General features: G+C 39.7%; 1 protein-coding gene across 4 annotated transcripts in view; it reads left to right on the top strand.

Annotated features, from left to right (window-relative positions):
- The first annotated feature begins 6,277 nt into the window (after positions 1-6,277).
- Positions 6,278-22,044, top strand: part of TRPM3 (transient receptor potential cation channel subfamily M member 3) — a 592,300-nt gene continuing 576,533 nt past the window's right edge. For all 4 annotated transcript variants that reach the window (XM_037903066.2, XM_043547000.1, XM_043546999.1 and 1 more), the window contains exon 1: positions 6,278-7,192. In XM_037903066.2, coding sequence (XP_037758994.2) covers positions 7,016-7,192 — 177 coding nt within the window. In that variant the 5' untranslated portion in view covers positions 6,278-7,015. The remainder of the gene's footprint in view (positions 7,193-22,044) is intronic.

Consider the following 22,044-nt stretch of genomic DNA (forward strand, 5'->3'; position numbering starts at 1 on the left):
TTCAGCACCCTTTTGGCAACCTTTCATCAATGAAGGGGAAAAATAAAAAAATCAGTTGTTTCTCTTTTAGGTTTCTCTTTTAACAGAGTAATATTTTCTGCAGTACACGTAAGCGTGCATATTACATCTGTCCACCATTTCTGGCAACACTGCAAAAATCAATTCATTTTTAAAGCTTCTTGGAGGAAAAAGAGAAGAGATTTACAGGCAGTACAGTCAATGGGAGTATCAGTTCTGAGCCTCAAAGTAGGTTTTGTATTGTGCCAGAAACTCAAAAATACATACCAATTTAAGCTAAAATTCACCAGCTTCCAGACTCTGTTAGCGAATTATACACTTTTAGTAATGGTGACATTTCCAGCTCTCTAGCCCCTTGCTATTTGTTTATGTGGCAGTGTGTGTCAGACAGAATGTGCTCGTTTCTCCACTGCCTTGGATCTTGTGTAGTCATTTACACCTGATAGACAGTGGAGAAACAGAACATACAAAGAAAGAGATGTGTAGGGTAAGTCAGAAGTGCTATAAAACTCCACCAGGCTTTGCTATTGATTCTATTTTATAATGAAAAGTAAAAAATTCCCATAAGATGAAGCAAATGAAATCTGTAATATGCATTAAAAATGAAAGGCACTAGCTAAACTGTTGTTTCCTATCTAATTACTTCCATTTCATTTAACATAGTAGTTTTGGGGTGGGGGGGAAAGCATAATTAAACTTAGACAGCTTCCTTCTCTTTAATGTGGTTTGTTTATATCTACTTAGGAATGATTTTTACAGGGATTCTGTATAATGAAGGGAAAAGGTCAGCTGTATGAAGTTGTTCTTTGCAACTTGAATATGGGAATAATAGATTCCTTGAACAATATAGTTAATTCCTGGTTACGTTAAAATTGCACGAGAGGTTCTAGTCTTGCAGTTTAGTTTTATATAGTGCCTTCCATATTCTGGGCACTACTAACCACTTTGTTCCTGGCAAAGGATTAAAAGAGTTGTAAAACTTACAGTGCTTGGCATAATCAAGTATTATTAGGACGATGAAGTGGGAATTGGATTGGTATTTGATGTATATCTGAACTACAAGAGTTTAGGTATTCGTGTACTGTCCTGGCAAGGAAAAGTGAAATAGAGGATAATTTGTGATAGAGGGAGTAGTGGTTGTGGCAGATTAGGAGAAACACAGGCAGGTATGGAAACAAAAGTGTAGTGAGTCTTGAATTGTAATTGACTGTTGTAATATAACACGGTCAAAACAAACCTTCTGACAGTTGGAGATTTAAATTAAGAGTTCCAAAGTCTTCCTAACTAACATGGAGTAAAAGTATATGTAACTTATGTGAATATAATGTAAGTGGCATATGAACATGCCACCACTGCTGTTCCCTAGGGGAAGTAGGCCCAACCACTACTTGATGCCTAGTTGGTGTCCTCTTCACCACTGATTTTTTCTTTCTCCTCCCGACATTCTCCATAGTGGCAGGATGAAAGTGAGTACAGGAGAGGAGACAATGAATAAAGTGAGTATGGAATGAAGAAATAGATGGAATGAGAGAGGAGACCGAGTAAAGAGTTTAGATTAGTGGTAGAGAAGAATCAGATCAACAATGTGCTGAGGTAATTATCTAACTTGCTGCAGCCCAGTTTAACCATATCTCTTTCATGGACAGATTTCTTGACAGTTCCTGCACTTAGGGCACGCAGATGTGGTCTTTCCTCTGCTCAGGAAAAGAGTGTTGACCCTCTTACTACAAGACATATTCTATATATTCTGTCACAGTGATGCCTATAAAAATCATAAATTGAGCATATTAATCTAGAATATATATGTGGTTCACATTGCAAATGTTGAAAATAAATTGTATGTAGAAGTTATTATTTAACACTTGTATTGTATCTTAAGACCACAACCTAGTTGGCCCCTATTATACAATGCATTGTACAAAACATATAATAAATGATGGTCTATCTATGCTCCAAAGAGCTTACAATTTAAAGACTGATTTTGGAGGATATGGGGAAGAATATAAGAGCAAAGGTGAGGTTGTCCATTGTACTTTGAGGCTGCTTTAATATACACTGAGATTTTTTAAAGTGTAATCTTAACTTTCAATGTCCTGCCACTCAATTATTTTTAAAATAAAAAAAACAAACTACCGCATTATATTACACTTTTCCTTTGTTAATGATACATATTTACAACCTTAACTCCAACCTTCATGATTTTGTTTGGGAATAAAAGGTTCTATTCTGATTGAATGCAACAGAGGCCATACAGTTGATTTTTGACAGGGAAGTTAGCCATTTACATAATTTAGTAGCTTTATCTAAAAGGTATATGCAGGGGTAGAAAAAGACAAGATAATATCAATTAAATAAAAGATCCCAAATATTATGGTTGTCTAACAATTCCCATCATAACCTGTTATCTTCTGTTGCTTATATCTTTGTTAATTTTAATTGTTTGAGCTGAAATTGTCTAGATATGGTCTTGCCCTGTTTTAATGTTTATTTTTTAAGTTTTAGCAAAAAATTATGCAGCACTTTCTGACAATGAGTGAAGTGAAAACTAGGTAGTTTTAACAATCTTAACCAATCTTTCCAGTTTTTTTAAGAGTTCTAGCTCATTAAGGATTTAAGGGAAACTTGAAATGTGTCAGACAGTTCAGTGGCGAGAGAGGTAGTTTTTGTTGTCCCTGTGAAAATCCATCCAGATTTTGCTAAATTATAAGCTTCGGAAAACCACTGTTTGTGCATGTGTAATAGAGCTTGTTAAATTCTCTTAACATTCTGTCTGCACTGCACATCCTTCTCAGTCCTAATGAGTCTCTTACATCACTCTGAAGCAGCCATGTAGACAAAAATGCTTCTGATCTAGGGGAAGATGCACTGGGCTGGGACCCAGCAAGACAGTAGGTTTTCGACTCTGCTTTCCTGCTGACTGATGTTAATAATTCTATATCCTTAGTACTAAGCCAAGCCTCAGCCCCCTGATTAAAGAAGGAACCTGACTCAGCTCTTCTTACTCTCCATTTCACCGTAAACACTATTCCATACACTGAATAAAGCAGGGGTCCTGTGGAAAAAATAGAATGTGATTATATAATTAAAGACAGTACCATAATGCATATACACAAGGGAACTGAATTATGGTCACAAAGGCAATTTTAGTATTTTCTTTTTAGTGCTTGACTTTGCATCCTTAATAAGAGCTGAAGAGAAACCAACACCAGTTTAAGTATTTGTATGTATACATAAATTAGACTTTGGCCATTCACAAAATCGTACCTTCTGATGCCATTATCCTTATGACTCACTCCACATATTACGTGCACAATGAAACATATATTCTACTTGGCTTATGGTAAAGGCTACAGTTTTAGTTACGGATATTTTTAGTACAACTCATGGACAGGTCACCAGCAGTAAACAAAACTTCATGGCCTGTGACCTGTCCATTATTTGTATTATAAATACCCCTGACTAAATCTTGGCGGGTGGGGAAGGAGGGTGAGGGGGTGTCCTGGCTGCTTGTGGGGGGCGGTTTGGGGATGCCACAGGTGCTCAGGGTGGGGGAAGCCTGGGGGGCACTGTGGGTGCTTGCGGGGGCGGGGGGGAATCAGCCCGGGAACCCTGCTGGTGCTTTGGGGGTGGGGACGGTAGGCAGCCGTGTGTGCCCTGGGATCCCCGCTGGTGCTGGGGATGGGGGTGTTAACAGGGCTGGGAAGCTCCCTATTTGACTCCTTGTGGCTCCCCAGAAGCGACGACATGTCCCTCCCTCAGCTCCTAGCTCCTGGATCCGCAGCTCCCATTGGCTGGGAACCACGGCCAATGGGAGCTGGGGGGGGAGGGCGGGAGGCGCGGTGCCTGCGGGTGGAGGCAGCGCGTGGAGCTAGGAGCTGGGGGAGGGGGATGTTGCCACTTCCAGGGAGCCACCCAGAGCCCTCACTCCCTCTCCATGCACCCAAACTCTTGCTGCTGCTGGTGGGAGGGCCGCGGTGGCCCAAGACTGCCCCAGCAACGGCCAGTGTGGCTGGCCCAGCGGCTGCCTGAGCAAAAGTCACAGAAAGTCATGGAGTCCATGACTTCCGTGACAAACTTGCAGCCTTATTTATGGTTCAATTCTTTTATAGCTTGGAGTTTTGATTTTAATCTTTATGCCAAAGACCTCAAAATCTGTCGCCATCTTGTAAGTCAGCCTGTCAACGCCACTACTCCAAGTCAGAACATTCACCCTCTCTTAAACCAAGCTACACTACACTAAATAAATGTCTCTGTCTGTCTGGGTAACAAAACTGGTGAAAGAACCTAATTTGCTCTTTCAAGCACTGAAGGACTGTCTTCTCAACTGCCTATAGTTTAGAGTTCTGGTTAGTTTCTGTATCCAGAAATCCTGTCATAGACTCTTATTCCACCTCCTCCTCTGCACAAGAGAGAGAGAGAGGATGCCAACTTCCTTCAGTCCAATCTTGTGCAGTAGTTTTCTGTCTTGCTTAACCCTGTGACCAGAGACAGTCCCACATTTCTTTGTGGGTTCTAAGATGGTTAGGATAGAATGGACAAATTCACTTGTGAATTAATGTGAATAAAAACCATCCCCAACATATAAGAAGGTTTTAGATCTTCCAATGGCCAACTATATTCCCTGATTTTGGTAACTTGCTTTCTAATAGCTATGGCCAAAGGTTCAGAAGCCAGAGGAAATATCACAGAAGATGAAGTGTAGACCTGTCTTGAAAAAGATAAAATATTAATTTAACTTTTTACAATATTATGTATGATTATTGCAAGCATATAAGATTATGTATTTGTTTATTATGACATCTCTAAATTGGCCAACCTACTGACTTGAGTGCTGATGCATTTCACTAGAGGGTCACTGAAGCTACTCAAGAAGAAATATAATTCAGAGGAATTGAACCCAATTGCTAGGTAACTAAATCTTGGAATATTTGCCGCTCTTGGGAAGAGAAATGGCCCCTCAGATTATCTACTTATATCTTTCACTTTTTGAAACCAACTTCATCAGATTGTATAACAGAGGGCATTAGGCTTCCTAAGCTCATAAAAAGTATTTAGCCATTAGCTCCCAATCTACATTTAATAGAGATATTAGCATTATTTTGCATTTGCTGACCCAGCCTTCCTAATATTATCATGGCATTAAATATGCTGTGCAGCAACTTTCCACTTTCATGAATGGCATTAAATAACCTGGACATAAATGGGAATAATGTTGCATCAGGCTATACAGATTGGATCTGATTTGGTTTAGATATTTTATTTAGATGAGGAATATGCACAAGTATAATAAACTACTTTCCATTCAAACATTTCCTCAGGAATTTCTGTAAGGAGGGTTAACTGATAAGTGCAAATCAAAGGTTTAACGGTCTCCTAAGTACTCCTTTCAGAGTAACAGCCGTGTTAGTCTGTATTTTTTCATGCTTTGTGTGTATATAATAAGATCTTCTACACTTTCCGCAGTATGCATCCGATGAAGTGAGCTGTAGCTCACGAAAGCTTATGCTCAAATAAATTGGTTAAGTACTCCTTGACATGCTTGTTATACCTTGTCATCCTAGACTTGAAAAAGTGGGTCATCAAGGGATTCTTTTTAAACGTTCCCTTTTTATCCATGGAACAGTACTACACGAATGTGCGCTCAAACTCATGGATTTATTATGCTGCTCCTTGAGACATCTATGAAGCACCTTAGTCAGTATTCTACATTTTGATGCAGAGACAAGACCATTACAGTGCACTAATCGTTCCTGAAGCGCTTTGAGATTTTAGGATGCGAGCCACTTTATTATTGCAAAATACTGTTTTGTAAACCGAAGGATACAAGAACTCTCCAGCTCCATTAATAACTCCACTCGCAGTGGCTGTATCCCAAACCGTGGATGATTTTATGTCGTATATGGCGCGTGCTGCCTAAACACAATGGACATGTTCCAACAGGGAAAGACAATTTACCTCCCCCTAATTCCCCCAAATATATATCCTTGCTTGCAGAGGTTCAGGTAAGAATTGTATGCTTAATTCCCTGGTTCCTAGATTGCAACTTTAATACACTTGATTGTAAAATATCTAACAGCTTAATTGTCTCCTCTCCGCTCTTGCTTATGTAGAATGAAACTTGCCCTTTAATATCACAGTGGCTTCAGATCAAATTTAGCAGGTTAATCTACAGCAGCTTCTTCATTGGTCTTCGCCCCCGGGGGATCAAGATTATTAAACCAAACAAACTCACTAGCTCCCGGGGGGGTGAAGAGAAGAATCTCGTATGTGTCTTAACGGATGCTGCTGCAACAATCAACCTGCAATTCATCTGATGAGTTTCACCTGCTGCCGCCACCTCTCACCAAACCCTTGTAGGCGGGGGTTGTTTTTTGCCCACGGGGGGGCGCATCCCGGTAAATTAGTGCCAGGAAAAGTGAGGAAGACACTGGCAGTTTCCCCTGTGGTTGGCACCACCTACCATCTTGGGAAAGACCAAGGCAAGGTGAAGCTTTTCTCTTTTCGAGATAGGGGAAAGTGCTAGGAGAGTGTCAAGTTGTGTGTCCCTGGGCTGGTCCCTATTAGCTGCCAACTGCACGTTCCTCCTTCGCCAGGTAGGACAACGTGACCTAGAGACTAGCAGGTGAGGGGGGCAGGGCTGCGTTATCCCCTCCCCTGCCACAAGCTGGGGAAGAAGTGGGCAAGGGGAGCAGAGAAGGAGGGAAGAGCGGCTTGTTCTGAGCCAGCTGCTACCCCTGGTCTCTTGGCAACGTAATTACCAGCGCAACCTGTGCTGCTGTGGTAGCTGTCGTGCGGCCGGAAGGCCGAGCGGGGAACGGACCCCAGCGCCCGCAGCAGACCGCGACGCCGCGGAGCCTGGGAGCGGTAGCTCCGCGCCTCCAGGGGAGCGTCCCGGGAAAGGCGGGCGCGGGGAGAGCGCGCGCGCGAGCAGCCGAGCCGCAAGTGGGAGGACCGCGCCCCAGCCCAGCCGCGCCGGGAGAGCAAACTTGGCTCGAAGATGGGGAAGAAGTGGAGGAGCCCGAGCGAGGTGGAGAAAGGCTGCTCAGAGCAGGCGGAAGCGAGCAGGAGACGGAGCAGGAGCGCCAGCCGGGGGAGGTTTGCGGATTCCTGGAAAAGGTTAAGCTCGAGGCAGGGTTCCACCAAGCGGGCTGGGCTCGCCTCCCAGCAGGCGCCGGTAAGTGCGCAAGGCTCCTTCCCTGTTCGCCTCAAAGCGCCTGAACTTGTTGGGGCCCCGAGCCGGGAATTCTCCCCCGCTCGCGGGCCTGCCCTTGGCATAGTTCGCAGCCTCTCTGGGGGGTGGGAGCGGGTTTTCGTTGGGGGAGCGGAGTCGGACTAAGGCAAAGCGGCTGAGGTGTGGCACCCGTCTCGTTACCCGGCCTCGTTGGAGAGCTGCTCACACGAGTGCTGGGTCCTGGCTCTTCGCAGCCCTGGCTGGGAAATCTGGGAAAGCAGGCAAGGGAGCGCGTCTCACTGGGGGGGGAGGAAAACTCCCGTGTGTTTGACAGGGAACGTTGTGGTTTGACTCTTGTAATGGCTAAACCCAGTGGCTTGTGAGCCTTCCTTCCCCTGTGCATCCGCGGGAACATCGCGGCTGCCTGGCGGGCGGTGCTCCTAGCCACACTGTGAAACCCCATCTCGTGTGTGTGTGTGAACTCCTCTCCCTCCTCTCACTTGTTGCAACAGAAGCTTTCTGAATATTATCGTCGGCCCTGCGTAGGGCAGTGTCTCAGTCGTTGCCTTGTTGAAATGACCAGATACCCCTACCAATTGATGAGGAAGAAAACTGTTGCATCTTAGAGAAAAAATGTCCTGAATCTGACTAGAGATTGGGACAAGAAAATCTCCTGTTGCTTGTACCAGCCCGAATAAGTGAAAAAAAATATAAGGTTTGTCATTTACTAAAAGTCAAAATGCTTGCCCTGGTTATATTGGTGATGGAACGGATTTATAGACGTCTGAATAATCAAGTAGAACCACCATAAACTATGTATCTCTTACCTACTGGCATTTTCACATTACACTTAGACTTTCAATTTCATAATGTTCTGTAACTGCTGTAAGGACCATCACAGCATCCCTCCTTTTGTGATGATTTTTCTTCTGACAGCCCATTAACATGCTTTTGAAAGTTTGTTCTTTAAATAAAATAATTTTAAATCCTCTTTAGAAGCAATGCATTGTGAATGTATGAACTGTTGAACCATAAGAAGGAAAACTGCATTTAACCAGACACAGTGTTTTAAATATTAACTTTTATTTTTCCCAAATATGAGACTTTAATACAGATATAGTGTTTTTTTAAAAAAGCTTTTATTTCTTGCTTAATAACACTGGGAGGTTGCATTAGGAATTTCTAAGGATTGACAGACCTATTTATGAATATACACATTGTATTTGAAAGTATATATAAGATGTTAATTTTGCTGATAAAATACATAAGAAAATTGAAGGGACAGTATAAATCTCTCATTTTACTTTGCATATTACTGTCATCTTCATTTGCTTAGGAAAAACACCATATGTTCTTAGCAAAAACCTGTTGCTTCAGTTCTCAGGTTGTATATTTGATGGATTAAGAGTGATTTATTTCAAATGTATACGCAGACTTGTTAGCTGTCAAGTTGGAAGGAAAATATCCACAGGTTGAATACCTATGGGGGAAGAACATAAGGGTGAAAAGACCTATGATAGGAGGAGTGCTATGACAACCAGAAGACATATGGAGAAGCAATAGTATTCTGATCTATGGAGAAAAGAGAGATGCAGTCATTTGTGCCACTTGTAGATAACCTGTTGTTCATTTTGTTTGTTTGTTTGTTTGTTTTTTAAAGATGAAATTGTGGTACTGCCTTAAGCTATTTTTTTTCACAGCAGATTTTCAGCTGAGAATTCTATCATCAATATTTCAGAAAAAAATTATTTTGGAGTCTTGTTTTAATTGTCTGTCTTATACATATTTTACAAAATATTTTGTGTGGCTTATAACTAAGATTGATTCTTTGAATTAGATTCAAGTTACAAACAAAATGTCATAACACAGGTTGAAACCATAGTACAGTGTTAGCTAATTTATGCACAATAACAAGGGGGCGGGGGAAGGGAAGGAAACTTTTTTCCTTTACAGTCTTTATAAACAGATTACCAATTTCCCCTTCCTCTTCTCTTTCTTAAAATGGCATTAAGGTGGCTTTACTTCCTACTTCCAAGGTAATACAAGCACACCATAGTTTCAGCTCCAGAATCTCTGGGGAGGGAAATGACAGTGAATGTGAGACTGATTCTATAAATCTTTGTTGCTACCCACAAAATGAACAGGGCACGTTAGTGGCTGTTTTTACAACACATCTCCCTATTATGTGATGCTCTATCTGAATATTAGCATATAATCTCAGAAAATCTATCTGACAACGTTAACCTTCTACAGACTGTGTTTAGAGCAAGCAAGAGTAGGGTATATTCTCCACTGTTTTGGGAACATATTATTCAACACATTTGTTCTTTTTCTGTAATTATAGATACAATTCCAGTTCAATGTTTGGGTTTTTGTGTTTCTTTAAACAGGGGCACAAACCAAAATCCTGTATTTTTCTCAAAGTTCAGATCCCTTATCAGACTGGAACTTTGACTTGGGCTCATCTATATTTCAAAACTTCTCCTCTCATCTCTGGCTTTGTTCTCAACTGCCTTGGCTTTTGCATAGTCATTATATTTGTCCAACAAGAGTGTAATTCTAATTTGGTGTAAAAACACTAGGTGCAAAGCAGTGGAGATTAAACTCTAAAACTTTATCAGTAATCTGCTACCTAATAAAGATTTTTATAGTCCTTCATTATGATACTATTCATATGTATAGTTATAGTGCAGGAAGAACAAATAATGGAGAGCACATTTTTATGTAGATTTTTAAAGGGTTAAATGGTTGAGGTAATTTGGAAGGGAAATCTACTATACGTTCTGATGCAAGCATGGGAAGCCTCAATCCTGGCAATATTTAATGTAAAGGAAAAGCTTTAACTCAGACTGCTGCCTTATGTTAAAAATTAGTCTTCTACACTAAATCTGCTGTTCAGCCCAAACACCTTTAGATATGTGGTATTTGCCCTGGCCTCCTCACTTGCACCATATAAATAATCAACCCATGATGATTGTGGAAGTCAATCTCATATCTTTAAGGTGGTCATTTGAAATATTTAGTAAATAGTATAGGTAAGGAGTACAGCTTTGGCATCCCATTTTACATTAAGAAATATTGGCAAAAGGAGGGATGCTTCATTAACCACTTGTACATTACATTGCTTGAAGTGTTTGTCATGGGTACACCAGTAAGAATAAATAGCTCTTTATATGAATTTGTTTTTATTCTGATGGAAGGGGTCTTGGCTTTTTGCCCAGAAATGTCAGAACATGCCACTAACTCTCTCTCAAGAAGAGAGAAGGTTCCATTGGGTATCAGTGTCAGGGGAGCAAGATGACATCTGCCACACCCATCAGGTGCCTGCCTACTTACTGAGTAAAAACTTTCTGTTCTGAAATTCTGAGTTCACTATTTATGAGTAGCACTCATAGAAAATGCTCCCAGTGATGGCAAGCTTTTTTTTGTTTGTTTGTTTGTTTTACTTCTCTTTATCTACAGGTACAGCCAAAGCTTAAAAGACCCAATCTTTGACTTTCTAACTGTTACAGGAAAAGCCAGTTATAGCCAAGTTTTAGACATTGTACAAGGTATATTTCTAGTTCCTTTATTGGATGCTCTAAGGCTGAAACATGGAGGAAAACCACCCATTAAATTTGTGCTGAAGCTTCTGAGATATGATGATGATAGGTCTATAGTACAGTATCTTTCAAGGTCTTTAATATTTTTCTGCTGGAAATAGCTGAGAGAAAATAACTCAGCAGCATAATATGCAGTTACTGTCTGAGTCCATTGACTTCACTTCCCACCTTCCAGCAACAATAGACTCTATCATGACTACCCCTACTAGAAAAATTGTTTTTTATTAAATAAATCAACAAAAAAACACCTTTACCATCGTGCTGGGGACGTAAGTGCTTATACCAGTTTGCTCTTTTTAGATCATGCATGTTACTTGCAACTGCAGTTTCATATAGCTCCAGAATACTTTATGTAGAAGAATAGTTGCCTAAAATAAAAGTTGTCATTCATTCTTGAGGAGGGGGCTATTTTCTTTAGAAGCTTTTCTGAAAGATAATGTCTTCCTCAGTATATACATGAGATCTGTTTTTTAAATCTTATTTATAATATAGGCAGTTGCCTGACTTGGGTTTATTTGGGTTTCAGTGTCGCATTGAAACTGTCTTAAATAAAATTACAGATGTGGATGCAACAATAGCCAATTCTGTTATCTTAATTTTAGAAATTGATTACTTTCAGTAATGCTGTATAGTACGTAGGCTAACGTTGCCACTTAGATGGGTGAGACTTGCAGGCTTGAGTTCAACTAGCACCTTTTGACAACAAACCCTCTCTCAGAACTATTTCTTTCCCGTTTTTTTTTTTTTAAGCCTCTGTTTCTTAAGCATTAGAACCCCCAGACCTGACTCCATCCCCACCGTCCCCGTATCATGTTTTTCCCTCAACAACCTCCATCTCTCTTGCACAGCTTACTTTAAAATAACCGTACTTCTCAGAATATGCAGCCTCATGGTACAGATGACTTATATAGTTTTGCTTAGGTCAGTAGTGTAGAAGATACTTTTATGTGGATTTCTTTGCTCTTGTATCTATTGTCAAGTATGCATTCTTTACTGAGCTGGCCTTGCCTATCCCTCTCATTCTTTGTTCTGGAACAACTGTGGTACCCTTTAAGGTCCACCGCCTTTTTCATCATTTCAGTATAACCCTTTGTCGTCCACACCCCAGCCAACTCCATCTCCTCCTTTTGTCTTTAAGCTTCTTCTCTGTGTTAGCTTGCTACAAGCTTCTTGCAATATACCTTAATGGGAGAGGACACTGCTGTCCGTGCCCCTTTTACCTAAGACTTTAAGTAGGATGGTGGTTAGGCTCCAGAAATACCTTATGTCTTGGCAACCTTCCTCGGAAGTTGAAGAATTCATATCTATTTAGGGCCATCTAAGTGAAGGTACCCACATCAGAGTAGTCTTCTCTATTTTAAATAAATCTTATTTTTAAAATAAAAGTTGGTGGTTGGTGGGGGGGTTGTTTTTTGTGAATATTTTTTGGGTGTGTTTTGCATAATATCCTATCTGAATATTTTAGAAAGCCCAGTTAAATAGGCTTCCTTATGTTGGTTACAGAGGGGAGTGGGGGGAAAATTGTGCATCTCTATAAATCAGGGCTGTTCAGAGGGAACTACCACCCACCTGACCTGTTTATGTGGTCCCAGGTGTTATACTGCCTGATCATATCAGGGTGCAGTTGCATCAACTGATCCACCAAGTGTTTGGTCAGGAGCATTGCCTGGAGAAAATAACAAAAATCTGTGTTGCCCATACAAGGTTATTGTCCCCTTAATGAGAGATTTCAAAGTCCAGCATATTAAAGTCAACTTTCAGCCATGCTACTGTAGAGTCTCTTCACCAGTCAGTCAAGGTGACTTGCATGACTGTGATTCTTGGTTAAATCATGCTGTGTTTTTTTTCTATCTTTGCTGATCACAGGGAGCCTGGATTTTTTTTTTCTCTCATGACAAGGATGACGAGCAAAGCATTGATGGGTATTATGGATAGTATCACTCCAGTTTTCTTCATACAAGTATTGCATAATGCCTAAATAGAACTGAAGCTCTCCAGTGTCTGCCTAAACTTAGATTCTGACATCTCGTTAGTTAAAATGCAGTAGGCTGTATCTGTAGTCTCTAACTATTCTCTTCGTTGCATGGCTGTAGAGTTCACTGACTAAGTATGAAATTTCAAATCATGAGAAGTAAAAAGTAACAATTAATTCTGTACCTGAGCTTTAATTTTGTTAGTCCTTTCTCTTTGGATAGCAGCCTGTAATCTTTTTCCTTTGTGTAGGTGGAGTTTTGTCAGGGTTTTGATGGTTTTTGGTTTGGCCTATATTTATTTTGGTGTTTAGATTGTGAGGAAGAGTGAATGGGCCAGTGTTGATTTAGGGAGAGTGGGGCGTTGAAGTGGGGAAAACTTTCCTAATATTGGCAGCTTATAATAGTAAACAGTGCATAGACCACAGAAAGACACAAGCAGCATGATCTAAACAAAACTCAATATTGTAATCAAAACTGACAGCTGTAGTAAAGATGAGAAAATGCTGTCAATGTTGGTATAAAATAAATTTATGGGTGGGATTTGAAGAATGTAATGGAAAGGCCACAGCTTAAGTGTAGGAAAGTTTGACTATCTTTTTCCTCTCTCCATCCTCCTTTAGTTAGCTGTGGATGAAATCCCGACCCTGTTGAAATCAATGGGAGCCTTGTCAATTTGCCATTAACTTAGTGGGGCTACGATTTCATCCTATATTGTTAAACTCTAGCTATAAGTGGTTCAGCTGGCCTCCTATCACCAAAGTCAGTCTCTGTACTAGGTGTTTCCTTTCTTGTGTAGTTATTTTAACCAATTGTGGTTTTCCGAGTGGGTTAGTTTTACAATAGAGAAGCTAAGTAATTGTACAACCACTCACTTTTGATGTAATACTTTTTTTTAAAGATTTCTTTTGAACTGAAACTAAAGTAATATGAAATATGTCTTCCCTCTGATTACATACAGCATCATTGAGATGAAAAGAAAATATTGGTGAGAAATATATAAGCACATAAAGTATTTCTATTTGGGTGGGGAACAAATCCTTTTAAATTCTGAGCAGTGTCTTTGGTCCTCCATTGGAATCTTCTGACACAATCTCTCACTTGCACTCTGTCACTCGCAGGTGTTGAATGTATCTGTTAGCTAGCTCATGGCATAGCTAAATTGTGGGCATATAGTCTGTGGTTAGGGGATGAATAGGGTAATTGAAGCAGTCATGAAGTGGATAGTACATTGAACTAAAACTTGGGAATAGAACACTCACTTGGCTGACTTTCAATAAGTCACTTCTACTTAGTGGCCTTAGGATCCTCATATGTAAAACAGGGATAACAATACTTGCTGCCTATGTAAAGTGTTTTTGAGATCTATGGATGAGAAATGCTAAATAAGACAAAGGTATTGTAATCTTTTCTATACTACGTAAATGTGAGGAATTAACAATGGTCACTTAAAGGTCGCAATTTTTTTTTTTTAATGCAAGAATAGCAGTGCTAGCCTAGGTGTCAGTCTGGCAGCAAGGATTGAACTATTTTAATCAAAAATAGGTTTTCATCAAACTTTTTGCAGAAAGTGTTCATTTTTACTTCATTTTCCAAAGGGGTATCCCCCCATCTTAAAAAAAAAAAAATTGTGCCTGAAAATAACATTTTTGCTCTCTAAAGTCTGTCTGTCTTTCAACATGTAAGTGTGAAGTGCGGGGGAGGGAGGGGAACTTTCCTATATTTTTGATGAGTTCCCTGTGAAACTAGAATTTCTAGAGGGGGAAAACTTTGAAAGGGAATTCTTGTGGGGAAATTGTTTTCCAGCCAGCTCTATCTAGGTATCTTATTCAGGTTGGAATTTGGACAATTATGTTCTGCTTGCCTAACTTTTCTCTTTATAGCTTCAAATGAATGTAGTATGCTTCACTTCAGTTCATATCCTAAACAGTTACTTGTAAGCAAGTGTTATTAAGCAGTGTTTGTATTCCACTGCAGAGTTGGTTGACTTGGGTGATGGGTGGAGTAACTTCTGCATACTCATATAATGTTTTTTAGAATCCTTTTGGATGAAATGTTCTGTAAAATATGTAGGACTTTATCAGTTTCAGGTTATGAGCAGGTGTTTGCAGTCAGAGTAGAATGTTACTTAATGTAACAGAAATATATAGGAAAAAGTAGTAGTGCATATATTCAATACTTGTGTCAAATACCCTTTCTCCATAACAATGGAGGACCCAGACCTAGCAGAACAGGGGCGCTGGTGTTGCAGAATGGAGTGGGAGATGGATACACCTGTTTCGTGTGGTGAAAGCTTTCTGTACTGGTTTTTTGTGCTCAAGCAGTTTGGGGGAGTTGTGGAGGGACCCACTCCATAAACTGGGGTGGAGTGGGGAGAGGTTCCTGCAAGAGAGCCCCTTGACTGCAGCCTGGACACTTGTCCTATATGGTGGATTACAGTATTTGGCCCAAACAGGGTAGTACAAAGCTTTTTTTTTGTTTGGATTGGTGTTTTTCCCCCATTTTTATTCAGGATATTAGTATACAATCTTCACTTTCTGCATATTGAAGTAATCAGAAATGCAGTAAAGCCTCTGCCAGCAAGACAATTGGTTTTGACTAGGGAGGAAAGGTGAGAGCTAATGTGTGTAATATAGAAGACTTGTGAGAATCGGACATCTGGTGGATCAGACACTGACACACAGTTCCCACTTAGTAAGATTAACTTTGGTTTTGAAATGCTTAGCCTTGCTGTCCAGAATATTTATTGCTTTGTCATCATACCCTAATAATAGTTCTTTTTACTGGTGGTGACTCTGTTGTTGAAAGTGGAAGCAATCCCTTGCAGAGGGAGCCGAAGGTACTAACAAGCAGGTTGAACTTGTTGACTACTACTCTTGTCATTCATTGTCTTTCTTTATCTAGATTTTACACACTTTTTTAAATAACCAATATTTTTCTTAAAACTGTACATTTCATCATGTACCAAATGATTAAAATAACATAAAGCATTTAGAAAATTGTTTACTTGGGTTTTTTAAAAAAATCCTGTTTCACTAAAACCTATTTTTTGTTAATCTAACGTTTTTAGTTTTGTATGTATCCTGTTTGAACTCCATTCAATAGCAATTATCTAAAGTTCTGAAAGGTTTTAAACACATTTTTTGTGTGGATAAGGAGGAATGGGATTTGGTGAGTAGTACATACTTCACATTTTAGGCACTCTTGCCTAAATTTCTTATAACATGCAGTGTTGAATGTTGCAATATATAAATTTCTGCTTTGAAATAGATGGAGAAAATTTTTCCCTTAATCTCTTATTTGTATGGATTGGTAATGAAGCCAAAAGCGATGCTTGTTGGTATTTAAGCATAAATATTGATCTACTGTTTCTTAACATAGGAGCACTAAAATTTTGTTCAACATATTTCACTTGGAGGAGAGGAAGGTGATCAGGAGCAGTCAGCATGGATTCACCAAGGGCAATTCATGCCTGACCAACCTGATTGCCTTCTATGATGAGATAACTGGCTCTATGGATATGGGGAAAGCAATGGATGTGATGTATCTTGACTTTAGCAAAGCTTTTGATACAGTCTCCCATAGTGTTCTTGCCAGCAAGTTACAGTAGTATGGATTGGATGAATGCACTATAAGGTGGACAAAAGCTGGCTAGATGATCGGGCTCAACTGGTAGTGATCAACGGTTCAATGTCTAGTTGACAGCCAGTATCAAGTGGAGTGCCCCAGGGACCGGTCCTGGGGCCAGTTTTGTTCAACATCTTCATTAATGATCTGGATGATGGATTGGATTGCACTCTCGGCAAGTTCACAAATGACACTAAGATGGGGGGAGAGGTAGATATGCTGAACAGTAGGGATAGGGTCCAGAGTGACCTAGACAAATTGGAGGATTGGGCCAAAATAAATCTGATGAGGTTCAACAAGGACAAGTGCAGAGTCTTGCACTTAGGATGGAAGAATCCCATGCACTGCTACAGGCTGGGGACCGACTGGTTAAGCGGTAGTTCTGCAGAAAAGGACCTGGGGATTACAGTGGACGAGAAGCTGGATATGAGTCAACAGTGTGCCCTTGTTGCCAAGAAGGCTAACGGCATATTGGGCTGAATAAGTAGAAGCGTTGCCAGCAGATCAAGGGAAGTGATTATTCCCCTCTATTCAGCACTGGTGAGCCCACAAGTGGAGTACTGTGTCCAGTTTTGGGCCCTCACAACAAAAAGGATGTGGACAAATTTGGAGAGAGTCCAGCAGAGCGCAACTAAAATGATTAGGGGGCTGAGACACATGATTTATGAGGAGAAGCTGAGGGAACTGGTCATCTTTAGTCTGCAGAAGAGAAGAGTGAGGGGGGATTTGATGGCAGCCTTCAACTACCTGAAGGAGGGGTTCCAAAGAGGATGGAGCTTGGCTGTTCTTAGTGGTGTTGGATGACAGAACAAGGAACAGAGATCTCAAATTGCAGTGGGGGAGGTCTAGTTGGATATTAGGAAAAACTATTTCACTAGGAGTGTGGTGAAGCACTGGAAGGGGTTACCTAGGAAGGTGGTGGAATCTCCATCCTTAGAGGTTTTTAAGGCCCGATTTGACAAAGCCCTGGCTGGAATGATTTATTTGGGATTGGTCCCGCTTTGAGCAGGCGGTTAGACTAGATGACCTCCAAGGTCTCTTCCAACCCCAATCTTCTGTGATTACCTATTCAGCATTTAGTACGTTCATCACTAAACCTCATTTCTAAGTAAACAAGTCATACTGGTGTGTATTAGCTTCCAGTAAACAAACCTGTATATGAACTAATCCATGACCGAGTTTCCTATAATCGGTCTGTGTGCAAGTCACAGCATTGGGTCAAACTTCTGTTTTAATATTAGTATAAGCATAAATGAAGCTGCAGATGAATTCTAAATATTGCTTCTTTGCAGTGTCAAAATAGGACTTTTTTAGGTGGCTGTTCTGACAGTGTTCCCTATTTTTTAAAAATGACTTTCACAGTGAAACTTGAAGCAGAAGAATTTATACATGCACACTTAGCCATTTTTAGTCTCTTTACAGTTGTTGTAAAGATGTGTATGAATGCCTTCTCTCTCCCATGCTGTCTTTACTTCAGTTTGATTCTAGAATAGTCATCCTGTGCTACTGATGAACTAATCTGAAATGACTCTGAAGTTACAGTTTCAGATTATTCCGCACAATTCTATGCTGATATGTTCACTCACCAACCCTTTTGAAGTTAATGGGTTAGATACTGAACTGAATAACTCTGAAGTTTATTCATTTATTTCAATTGAGAATGCCACTGAGAGCAGAATTTTAAAGACCTCAGTGGGTTATATGGGATGTAAGTAATTACAGAATCCAGCCTTATGGCTTCTATGCAGGATCAAAAGAAAGAGGGAGGACAACTTTGTTTTAACACACAGCTTTAGTAACTTAACAAACATGGTAAGAAAGATGATGAAGTTTTAATTCCAGCATTTTTGAAAATTTTTCCCAGTGTGTCAGTACCTCTTGACTAGGTCTTCAGGATTTTTTGTTTTTTTGAACAGTGAGACTTAGTTTAGTTGTCTAAGAAATGACTCCACATTTTGTTAATTCTGCAATGATATAAGTTGGGCAAATACTGAAGTGTCCCATTTCGTTTGCTGAGATGGTGTGTGTGTGTGTGTGTAGTCTCTTCTCAAGTTCTCAAATTAAAGCTGAAATTAAAGCAAGTGCCTTATATTAGATGTATTGCATCAAAAGGAGATGGAATTTTCTTTTAAGTGGGGCAATAGTGTTTAATGCAATGGACAAGACTTCAAAAAGTAATTAGAGATATTTGGATGGCTTAGGTTTTAAGCAGGTGACATTTTAAGGAGGTGCATTTTTTTTTGGAGGATGGATGAACCTATGCTTTTTTATAAAGGTCTTAGTCTGAGAATTCAAAATCAATAGACGCTCTTGAAAATCTTGGCCCTTCATTTGGTTGAGACTCTGTCTGTATATAGTGGGGAAACAAAGGCTTTGGGTTAATGCCCACGGAACTAGTGCATTAGTTGGACTGGAAGTCTCCCTTACATAATAATAGTGTATTCAGACCTATTATCTGTTCTGTAATCCATTCATCATAATTTCCTTGAAGGTGTATGTTAGGTGACACTTTAAAAACAAAAACACTTCTTGTTTCTGTTACTTTAGAAACTTCAGGAATTTGAAGGGACAGAGAAGAGCGCCAAGGAGGAATAGATTTAAAAAAAAAACCCTGATTTGCCAAGCTACAAAAGCCAAGTCATTTTTCTACATTTGGATGCATTCTTCCACTTTCCCTCCCACCTGTCTGTCCCATCCTCTCTGGAACCTTATTCTCAAGCAAGGACTGTGTGATTAAAATGCAAAAAAAAGTCCTGTCTTGAATGTTGGAACTGCAGTAAAAGACGTTTTCCCCCCTCTTAAGTTTAAAGAAAACTATTTTAACTTTCTTCAGCAGTCTAGGCAACAAGTTGAGACGCATTTTTCACCCTGCAAGATGTAAATTGCACGTAAGGTCTCATTTTTAATTACAGCTGGCTTTTTTCAGTCTAATACTGGAAGGAGATACCTTGCTTGAAAGTGATGTAACTTTTGTGTTACTGGAAACATGGGAGCCCAATCCCAGTAATTGTAACTGGAAGTGACTCACTGGAGCCGTAATAGAGATTCAGATTACTTGGACCAAGAGGAAATGGTGTCTTAACCAAAACAGTGTTCTAAAAGACTTCATTGTATGATGGGACTGCTGGAGTTTATTAATTGTAACTATAGAACATAGGAGTAACAAATATTGAAACAGTTTTATTTGATTCACATTATTAGGACATAAACTCGCTAACAGAATAGGAATTAAGATAAGAGCAGCAGGAACGAAGCCCTATATCGGGTCAGCAACCTTTCAGAAGTGGTGTGCTAAGTCTTCATTTATTCACTCTAATTTAAGGTTTTGTGTGCAATTCTATGACAATATGGTCCAGTGACAGTAGTGTATAAAACACATGAGATTATTCAATCCACTAGTATTTGTGTTTCTTCTTTCTCCTGTCCCGAGCCATGAAATGCACTCCTACAAAAATTTAGATGATTCCCTCTTCCCCACCCCAAAAAAACCCCAAACATTGTGTTTTATTTACTAGTGTATAGACATGTGTATAGTGTATAGACTATTTACTACTGTGTTTATTTACTGTGTATAGACATGTCTGGGGAAAGAATTTCAAAGGTCATCGGTAAATAAACAAGCAAAGGAAACCACAGTGCCAATGACTGACAGTGATGCAAGCATGTTTGAGTACTTGTTTGTGGGAAATAATGTGTAATGAGGAAGAATACCAGGTAGTAACTTGGTAATGTGGTAACTTATTATGGATGTTTACTTCACGTTACTTCCACTGAATGATAATGACATGGTATTTACTGTGATTATTTTTTCTGCATTTTTATATGATGATTTAATCTTATTATGATTGCACATGTATGTGCAGTTTTATTTTTAGTAGCTGATTGGGTTGAAAACTATGGGACAAATTTAAACTTGTGCAAACTGTGAAACTGAACTGAAATCAGTGTAGTTAGACCAGCGTTGAATTTGGCTCAGAATGTCTATTTCCTTTTAAGCCAATGTACTTCTAAAACTAAGTCAGACAAACTCCAAGATATGCTTTTTCATTTTCAAGGGGAAATTTAATAAGTAAATATATTCCACATAAGACAGCAATTTAGACCTGGAACTGACTCTCATTGCAAATTTCTCATCGGAAAAAATTACATAAAGCATCATATCAAAAAATATTCTGCACACTGAAGTATTAACTAGAAAGTCCAAAGGAGGGTGTTGTGTGTGTGTGTGTGTGTGTGTGTCACACAAGAAATGGCTTAAATTCACCTACAGGACCAAATTCTTTATTGACTGACTTAAACTGGAGGTGTATGGGTGTATGCGCATTAAAAAGCAGAGGGATGGTGATGCTGGTTAAGTGGCTATGCATAGATGCTTAAAAGCTAGTTGTGCAGTTGGGTGACATTATCTCACACAGTCAGGAATTCCTGGAAGACTGTATTGCTTGAGCTCTTAATTAGAGGTGGGCCTAACTGAGGCACATCACAGTAAGATGCATGTGGCATATTCAGCAGAGCACCCTGGAAACATGTAGAAGAAGCCACATGCCGGAGAAGGTGAGTGTGAATGCATGTTTTGAGACATTGTGGGACTGGAAAGAAGTTACCATTTGGGTCTAGAAGAGCCAACAATGAGAGAGATGTTCTGGAGACAATGAGAAAATTGATAAGGATACTCTGGGAGAAAAGCCAAGAGCTGCTGGAGATGGCAAGGTAGGCAAGAAAGGTAGCCTTGTTGAAGAGGGATGAAAATGATGGTGTATATAGGAATATATGTATAATCATAGAAACGTAGGGCTGGAAGGGAACTTGAAAGGTCATCTACTGCAATCCATTTACCCCTGCTCTGAGGCAGGATTTATAGATATCTAGACTATCTCTGACAGGTGTATATCTAACCTGTTCTTAAAAACTTTCAAGGACTGGAATTCCATAACCTTCCTAGTTAACCTGTACCAGTGCTTAACTATCCTTAGAGTTAGTTTTCTCTGATATCTAACCTAAATCTCCTTTGCTGCAAGCTAAGCCAATGCAGAATTACTACCCATGTAGGTAAGAATACTTGGTCTTCCATTGTGGTAGAACTATTTCAATAACAATAGGACTGAACTTTGTTTTGAGAACTGTTTTAAAGACAGGAGAAAAAACTTGTTGCTTCAGCTGCAAAGTTTGAATCAAGGTTGAAACTTTTCTAACAGAGGTCTTAAGTTTTGGTTCAAGCCCATTTCTAGTTTAAAACTTCTTGTGGCAGTGAAGTAATTAGGATAAATGTTGCATGGATCTGTGGCCCAAATAACTAACTGGAATGGGCTGAAGAAAAGGACTTTCCTATTTGAAAGTACAATTCTAGTAGTTTTGAGCTATCATTGTTAACTAACAGAATAGTAGGATGAGGAGTCAATCTCCTCACAATAGGCTAAACTAATTTCTGATCTAACTCAGTTGAAGTTAGAGGAGTTACAATTTGTTCTAGTGTCCTCAGGTGTTGCAGAACAACCAGGCTATATAAGAACTTTGGAGAATGTGAAAGGGTATAATTCAAAATTTAGGGATACTAGCAGGGTTAAAAGGGGATTAAATTAAAATCAATTAAAATACAGTCCATGACAAACTTTAATCACCACATCCCACTGTCAACAAGCTTTTTATAAATGCTGTT

This window comes from Chelonia mydas, chromosome 5 (genome assembly GCF_015237465.2).
Source record: "Chelonia mydas isolate rCheMyd1 chromosome 5, rCheMyd1.pri.v2, whole genome shotgun sequence".
In the NCBI taxonomy this organism is placed as follows: domain Eukaryota; kingdom Metazoa; phylum Chordata; order Testudines; family Cheloniidae; genus Chelonia; species Chelonia mydas.